This window comes from Mandrillus leucophaeus, unplaced genomic scaffold, assembly GCF_000951045.1.
Source record: "Mandrillus leucophaeus isolate KB7577 unplaced genomic scaffold, Mleu.le_1.0 Scaffold181, whole genome shotgun sequence".
Taxonomy (NCBI): Eukaryota; Metazoa; Chordata; class Mammalia; order Primates; family Cercopithecidae; genus Mandrillus; species Mandrillus leucophaeus.
The window spans coordinates 3858146-3867727 of record NW_012101821.1 but is presented as its reverse complement, the minus strand read 5'-3'; the positions used below and the strand labels follow the sequence as shown (position 1 = coordinate 3867727).

General features: G+C 31.3%; 1 protein-coding gene across 1 annotated transcript; it reads right to left on the bottom strand.

The window, feature by feature from the left end:
- Positions 1–8631: 8631 nt before the first annotated feature.
- LOC105537923 (cytochrome c oxidase subunit 7A2, mitochondrial) lies at positions 8632–9075 on the bottom strand. The gene has a single exon (XM_011977612.1). It carries the CDS (start codon positions 9018–9020, stop codon positions 8769–8771), a length of 252 nt encoding a protein of 83 aa, XP_011833002.1. The 5' UTR covers positions 9021–9075; the 3' UTR covers positions 8632–8768.
- Between the last annotated feature and the right edge of the window lie 507 nt (positions 9076–9582).

Sequence of the window (9582 nt, the reverse complement as noted above, 5' to 3'; positions counted from 1 at the left end):
AGGATGATCATTTTCAAGCCTCAGCAAGAGATGCCTTAGAGGAAACCAATTCTGCTAGTGCCTTAATCTTACACTTCAAGACCTCCAAAAATGGAAAAAACTAAGTTCCTCTTCTTTAAGTCCCTCAGTGCTTGTTATTTTCTTATTGCAGCCTTAGCAAACTAATATACCTATACATTGAAAAACAAAACATTGTGGATAGAAATTGAACTTGAAATCAGTTTGATGTATTCAATCTTCTTCAATACAAAAATTTCATATTAAGATATCAGTTCTCTCCAAATTGACCTATAGGTTCAATGAAGTCTTAAGCCAAATCTAAGCTAGCTATTTAAAAATAGAAATTGACAGTTTAACTTTTAAATTTGTATAAAAATGCAAAGGATTTAAACAGCTAAATCAATTTTGAAGAGAGTTACTAAGTTGGATAAACTTTTATTACCTGAATTCAAAACATAATAATGATTCTTTAACCAAGATAATGATATGCTTGCATAAGCACAGACATTTAAATCAACAGAATAGAATTCAGAAATTTATCCATGAACACAGCCAATTAAATTTAAAGAAATAAAACATCAAGGTAACTGACTAAGAAGTGCTATTCTTCTTAACAAATTATACAGAAAAATCTGATAAATATGTTGAAAAAAAGAATCTCAACTTTTACATCAAACAATATACAAAAATTAGTACAAAATAAGTCAAATACTGCAGTGTAAATGTACAAACTACAAAAGGTCTAAGAGAAAATATATTTGTGACATTGCAATATGCAAACACCAGACAGAAACAAACATGAAGCGTAAAGTTGCCAAAAAAGATAAAATCGAGTTCATAAAAAATTTTTAAAAAGTGTTCTGTATGAAAGGCACCATTAAGAAAAATGAAAAACAAACCAGATACTGGGAGGGAGTATTTATAAAACATACATTTGAAAATGGAATGACAAAACAGGAAAGATTATTTTATTCACAAAAGCAAAACTGTAGAAGCTATCCAAATATGTAGTTATATTTGAGATATTTATTCAGCAATTTAAAGAACAAACTACTGGTAAACCACCTGTATGCAGTTTCTCAAAAGAACACTATCCTTAGAAAACAAAAGAATAAAATGCATAAATACTAAATTTCTATTTATATCTACCTATTGCCTATGATTACCTTCTTTTTTTCTATTAACTATCTCATTCTAAGACATATATCATCTACTTTGATTAAATGTTAGTCACTAAAATATTATGACAATATTTTAGTAATTATTAAGGTAGTGTTAACACATGTATATAAATTTATAAATTCCATCAAACTGTACAATTTAGGAATGTATTTTGTCTTGTATATATTCGATCTTAAAGTATTTAATCTGAAAAATGAGAATGTCAGCCAAAAGAGCTAATGTACTGCGATATAAACTCTGACCCCAAAAAAGAAATAATCTCTAAGAATAATTTGAAATACAAAATTACTAAATTATAAAATATTAAGTATACTTACCCTAGAACATAAAGTATAATAAAAATAAAAAATAAAAAATAATTAAAAATTTTTAAATAAATACTACATGATACTCAAAAAAAAAGATACACAACATACCTTTATGTAAAAGAATTGCCTATGTTTTGCATCAATTTACCTGATCTCCATATATTCTACATCTTACGATTCTGATTTTCAGAATTCCACTGAAGTGACTCATGTCACCGTTACCAATTATCTAAATTTACTAAACACAGTACATATTAGGTCCTCATGCTGCTGAATCTCTCATTAAACCTCAAAGATTCATTTGGGTTTTCTCCCTTTCTATATTTTAACTACACTAGTGTTATATAAGGCCAAGATTTTCCTACCAAATACTAAAATACATTCCAGAAATATAAAGACACCATAGTTTCAAATAACTTTTAAACACTTTAAGCAACTAAGCAAAATTATTAGCAGACAATTTTAAGAGTTTAAGTTCTTGCAGTTATTGAAAGAAAGTCCTATTAAATTATGCGTAAAAATTGATTAAACAAAGTGTGAAAACTCTTCTATTATCACTACAACACTTGTTCCCATATCTAGAACTTCTAGGAATAGCTGTTTAAGTAAAAATAATACATGTTCAGTAACATATCATCAGCAGGCCATCCACTCACTCTTCAAAATAAATAGTGATTTTTTAAAATGAACTATATCATGAATACAATAAACAGTTTGTTTTATATGCCTGGGAATTTTCAACCTCTGGTCACACCACTTTTAAATTGTGACATCAAATAAATATACAGAGATGGAAAAACACTATTTCCTTTTTTCCTTCCTTCTTTCTTTTCTTCTTTCCTTCCATCTCTGTGCCTCTCTGTCTCTCTATTTGTAGCAAGTGGCCAGCAAGATACAATTCACCTTTTTTAAGGATTGGAACATTGTCTTTAAAATGTATATGGTTTGCATGAAATAAATAAATGTACATGGTTTGCATAAAATATATCTGCCTTTGGGATTCTAGACAAGAAAGAACCTTCTAGGTGGCAGCTTTTCCAAAGTTATTGTAAAATTCCCTGAATTAACACGCTGTCTAATTTCATTACTTGTTGCTATTGCTGAATACAATAAACTGGGTAATTCAGAAAGAAAAGAAATGTATTTCTTGTGGTTCTGGATACTGGGAAGTCCAAGGTTGAGGGGTTTCATCTGGTGAGGAACTTCCAACTGCATCATAAAGATGGCAGGGGACATCACATGAAGAGAGGCCAAGAGCATGTGTGCACCTCAGGTCCCTTTTTGGCTTTTTATAAAATTGTAACTCCCATTATGGGGGTCTCACCCTGATGACCTTATCTAATCTTAATTACCTTCCAAAATCTCTACTTTCAGTCAACATATGAATTTGACAATTAAGGTTTTAACACTTGAAATTTGGGGGACATATTCAAACAAAATTACAGGGTAATTCAAGATGGTAAAGGATTAAACCTGTTTCTAGCACTTGTGTTTGTGTTTGAACTTGTGAATCAGTAAAGGTTACTGTCTCATAATGACTCTAACATGGACACTTTAGATAAATATGCGTACATTTAGTTTCGTTAATGGGAATCTGTGGTAATGGTTATTAACAAGGTCATTTGATGCATAGGAGAGTACAAATGAGTAAAGAAACTGATAGAACATATGGAGGCTCATATGGTTGTCATTTACAATTTAATTATGCAAAATAGGAGCTGTGTATGCTACTCTGTAATAATACTTTTATTAACCGGAAGCTTTACATAAATTATGCAACTTTTAGTACAGGAATGGCACTAAAAGTGAAGGAAACATTTTATATTAATAAGCTTTAGTGATTCTATGTAGAATAAATATATACATAAATTTGATGAACTAAATTAGGTGATTAATGATATTGCTTCCTTAAAGTTTTACTTAACTATTTATCTATGTCTGTTTAATGAGAGGTAACATAAATGTAAAATATTTTCCTGAACAAAATACATGCCTATCAGATGTTATCATTTCTAGAAGAAAAAATAATTCTTGTTCTAATAAATAAAAGTATAAATACTTTACAAGTTATTACAAAATGTTATCATCTTGGTAGATCAATTTAATTATTTGTTGTAATTATTGTTAGTATTATTACCATATTAAACAAAATTATTTCTCTAAGTCTATAGGTAAACTGCTATGTTTTTAAGAATATTAATCAGACTTAATTAATGCTAATGATGATATGTTGGGGAAACCACCCAGACAAATTATTCTAGATAATTCATTTCTAAAGAAATTGTCATTTAGTATGTAACCAATTTAGCAATCTGTATTTATAGGACACAGAATTCACTGACTTTTATGTTGTTTCAAGCCATGCTAACTGCCTGATTTATCTGTAAATTTACTATATCACAAATTTCAAGTTGCTTGATGCGGTTAAAAATATTATTTACAATTAACATTTTATTAGTATAACATAACAATCATAATAACTGTTCAACTGCCAATACCCTTAAAATATAGCATAAAATTTCTTAAATGACTGTTAATATATAATATTAATGATAGTAGTATATGAATGTTAATAAATATTGCTTATTTTATGTATAAAACTGTTAAATAATACAAAAATCATATACATTTTGTATAATAATACTCTATTGTCATTTACATTTCCTGTTGTTCTTCATGGGATATCAGGTTAAATATAAATAAAATGTATTAATAATTTTATTTCAATTAAGTAGTTCCAAAAATACTCTTTTTTACATCATTTTGTTTATCAATATAATTTTACCTAAATATATAAAAATTCATTGACACATATGGAAGTTATTTAAAATTTGAAGTATTGCAATTGAAAAAGATATGAGAAAAAAACACTATCTTCTTCAAAATTGATCTTAATTAACAGGACACTTGAAAGTTACATCTGATGATAGCTAATTATGCCCTCATTGATTTGACCTATTTCTCATTACTTTTTGAACTGTTCTCCTTTATTCCTCCATGTCTCACAACCCATCTTAACAATTCGTGAATCTGGTACTCATGCCTGGTAAATATGCTTTAAAATATCAAATTATTAGATTACTTCCAGTAGCACAGCTTATTTAGGTAAGTAGGCATTTTTGGCATTAAAGAATATCTTTAGTGGTTTCCAAATTAAACTCAAAGTCTAAGAAGAGAAGTTATATTTTCTCCAAAGGTTTCCCAATTTGATTACAATCACATCAGACTCACAGTCACACTCTCTCAATGGCTTATAAATTTATAGCTTAATAATTTTAAGGTAGGTAACAACTGGTATCTTGATTATTCACATGTCTTTACATTTTACTGAACTACAACCATGCTCATGTCACCAAATGTTTATCAAAATCCTGCCATGATCATAGACTTGTTACATTTAAAAAACTATGAACTCTACAGTGAAAATCTTGTGGCTTGGGGCAACATATAGAAACACACATAAAAATATTTTCATATGAATGAAATTAAAAGAGTAAAATAAAGAAAAACTTTACGGTAATTAATTCAAGCAATAATTTTTAAACAGTAGACATAGAAATTCAGTAGTATAATTAAAAATTTTCAATTTTAACTTTTAATTGATAATGTCTATGTATTTATTTTAATATTATATCACTTGAATGTAACTACAATTGAAGAAAAAAGCTGTTACCTTGAATGTTTTCCGTTTAGACATGTAGAAAGATAAGAAGTATTATCTTGCCATCTATAAGAAAGTAAGACGTATTTTTTATGAAAAATAAAAGTAAAATTCTAAGGCCCCAATTTTCTAAATGGAACCCCTCTTGGCCAAGGGAATCCCAGTGAAACCTTGAAAGTTGTGGTGTAAGTGTTGATCAGAGAAACATTCAACAAATTAATGTCAACAGAATTTAGCAAGTGAAGAATAGGGAATGACTTATTTACCATATAATTACCTTTCCTCTTCCCATTACTTCCCCTTTTGTCCAATAGTTCAAAATCGCTTTTCTTCTGTTTAGCCTAACATACATATTAGGCCCAATCAGGGCCACCTACTTGAGTCTCATTACTTTGTAAAACTCCTATGCATAATGGAACTGTTTTTTCATCTTTAAGGGCTAAACAGAAACCTGCTTTTTCAAAGGTCTACTAGTTTATCTTCCCAGGTACAGAAAAAGACAAGATGAGATTAATAATTCCTTTGAACTTCCCTAATGCAGGCCTTATCTTATATAAAATGTAGATTTACCGGGCACTAACTGAATTCTCACAAGTATGTAATCATTTGTCCCACTGCAACCTCCCTGCTCCGTTTTTAAAGAAAATGTATAAACACTAAACTTTCTGAAAACGTTTTTGGGAAAAAACAACCACAGATGCCGCACCCACAAGATAGCTCAATAAACTTCAATAATTCGATACTTACATTTCCATTGCTCATTTTGTTTGAAAATTACGTTTCCACTATAATGTATTTATTTAAAACAATATTTTAATTTTGTTCTCTAAATTTCATCAGAGTATTTAAGGTCCATTTTAATACTATTATTAATAAATGCTGCTCTTAATTTCCACTCTGTAGGATTTGATGTTAAAAAAATCTAAAAACCTCATACCAACAAATCTAGTTCGCAATTGCCTGTAGTAGGAATAAATGGATTTCATAAATGGTTACCAAAAGGGAAAGCACAGTGTGAAGTAAATCTTATTTTGACTTTAATGTTGATTCAGCATGTTTTCAGAATATCAATTGCTATTTTGCTAAATTAGAAAAAGATTAGCTCACACTAAATTCTACTATAATAAATAGATACTACAAATGTAAAATAGTAATAGTTAACGACTTTGAACTAGACAGCAGAGTAATTATGCTTGCAGTGAAACTGACAAAAGAATTACAGAAATCTGTCAATTGCATTGTAGGGGAGGAAAATATCTTTTTTCTTTACCTATCTTTGGTTCATTTGCTTCAGCGCCAGAAATTAAACTGACTACATACAAATTAACATAAAAAGTTTGATTATGCATAGGAGTTTTACAAAGTAATGAAACTCAAGTAGGTGGCCATGAGTGAGGCTAATATATATGTTAGGCTAAACAGAAGAAAAGTGATTTTGAACTTCTAGACAGAAAGGGAAGTAATTGGAACAGGAAGGGTAAAAATATGGAAAATAAGTCATTCCCTATTCTCCACTCATTAAATTCTGTTGAAGTTGTTTAAATTTTTTCTTTGATCAACACTTATACCACAACCGAAGTTTTTTTGGTAGTTTTTAATCAAAACAAAGCATGCTGTTATAAAAACATAAAGTACTTTAAAATATTTTCTGAAACTGTTTTCAGATACAAATGTATCTTTGTCATAGTTGCCATACTAACATCACAACTGTACTTTCATTTTTTCAACTTCTCTCTCTCTCTTTCTCTCTCTCTCTCTCTATATATATATTTATATATATATACACACACACACATATATATAACATGAAACCAGGTACTAACAAAATCCTTCTAATATTTTCCAAAAATAACATCTGCTTCACAATATCAAGATTTTAAGTCTCCTATATAACTTTTTACATATGTATAGTGGAGAACAAGGACCCTGACCCTTGTGATTAAAATAATTGAAACGGCAGTTACCTCAATGGAAAAAAAACAAAGACTGCCTGACTCAATCTTAGAATGGAAACAAACACACTAATTTTCCAAACCCTTAAAAAGAAAATTCACAAGTAACTCAGCTGAAATAAAATATATATCAAACAGTTTATGTTATCAAGCACAGCAGACATAATGTTCTCTTAGCACATCAGGGATCTCACTTAGAAACCTGATTTATTAAAAAAATCAGTCATCAAAGTTTAAAACTTTGAAAATACGTGAAGCACACAGATGCCAATGTTTAGGTTGCATAATCAATTCATCAGTCTTGAAAACTAGCTGTATCTTTCTAATGTTCACCAATTAAGGATCATTGTTTTCACTCTAACTGTCCATCAACTGAGAGAGGTGGTTGTCAGAAATACCTAAGGAATCATGATAGCGAAATAATGCAGCACTTAGGATCTTTATTATTGTACAGTCATGATCTCACACATACACACAAATAAACAAATATTTTAGTTTCTTGTCACAAGAACAAAACCTTATAAAGGAACTTCTTGTAACCAATATCTTCTTGTCCAATCTCAAAGTTATTTTGCACGGAATAGCAGAAGCCATTTTAAACACCTAAAAGAAATAGAGAAAGAGCTGGATGGAGGAAATGTTATATATGCTTTCAGAAATTATTGAATCTTACAAAGAATGATCCCGACTGGGCGTGGTGGCTCACGCCTGTAATCCCAGCACTTTGGGAGGCCGAGGCGGGCGGATCACGAGGTCAGGAGATCGAGACCATCCTGGCTAACACGGTGAAACTCCGTCTCTACTAAAAATACACAAAATTAGCTGGGCGTGGTTGCGGGCGCCTGTAGTCCCAGCTACTTGGGAGTCTGAGGCAGGAGAATGGCGTGAACCCAGGAGGCGGAGCTTGCAGTGAGACGAGATCGGGCCACTGCACTCCAGCCTGGGTGACAGAGCAAGACTCCATCTCAAAAAAAAAAAAAAAAAAAAAGAATGATCCAATACTCATCTCCTTTCCTTCTAATTCAAAAGTGTCCACAGATAGTACAATTATAAGGAATCTTAGAAGAGACACAGATGAGTTTCATTGTTCTGAAAATACGTTTTACTTTTTTAATAAAAAAAAAAAGTCTACTGATGTATCATACCACTATGTGGTACTGACTCAGATTGTCTTTGTCTCTCCCATTCAGTCTTTGTTTATAAGAGACACAGTATTCTTTTTCACATATACAGGCTTTACTGGAAATTTAAGCTGATTACACAATTAGAAACTAGAGAATTCTGACCAATAATGTTTCTCATCTTTATTATTCTGACTATTGCAACATCAATCTGATATTGTCTATTCTGAAACACTCTCCCCGTGGTAATAACGTGGTCCTCAATGATTTTCTTCACATAAATTCGATGGATCTTTATTCTAAACAACTTCTACATATATTCTCTGTTAAAGAAGAATTTCTCTCCATCTTTTACCTTCTTTTCTTTATGACTTTTATTTTTATTTATTTATTTATTTATTTTTTCATGGTAAAGACTTCTTTATTGGCAGCAGTTAGTACAAGTCAATAAATATTGATCCCCAGAGAAGAGCTCGGTTATCAGATTACTGGTCCATAGAGAACGGAATGAAACTGAACCAAGTGATTGCTGGGATGATTGAAGTCACTCCTGCTTCTTGGGAAATGCAGCCACGGCCAGCTGATACATGGCATATGCTGTTCCACCAACTGTAAGAATCATGGTGGCTTTATACAGGAGGACATCAGCTATCCCACCCTTTAGATACAGTGGAATTCCATCATCCTCCTGGAACAGTTTTTGTTTCTCTGGAACTTTATTTTTAAAATGCCTGTGGGAAGTAGTGCTTATGGTTCTCTGTCCAATCTGATGGAGAGCCAGCAGATTCCGCATCATCTTGGCTGTTACTGACCAGCAACCGCCACAACTTAACACCAGCAACAAAAATGGCCACCTTCTTTAGGACTTTTAATCAGAACATGTCCTTCTTCCTAAGACAGGGACTATTAAGTTCTGGAATTCACTATCTTCTCTCCTAGTAGCCATAGTTATTTACCCAAAGCTAAATCTGTCTCCCCTGTTGGGCATGAGACACACGAACATCTTGAAGAGGAATGCCTGTAACACCTTCTTCCTTTCCTTAAACACTGCTTTTAAAACAGCATGCCCCACTGTAGTTTGTCATTCACATTTTTGACCACTGTGCTTTCTAAGATAAAATATCTTAGTGGTAATACTTCTTGAATCTTAATTATTTCTTGAGTTAAGTGTACTTCCCTGGGCATGGGTGCTGAGCAGTATTCCACACTAAGAATATTTACTGTGAGTTAAATAGGGACTGGTTCACTTTTATTTTTTTACATGCTGCCTCAAATTAACCATGATGTACTTTGAAAGCTTCATGTTTTTGAACATGTCTTTCAGTTTGCTGCTAAAGGCCACATTGCACTCATGTGTG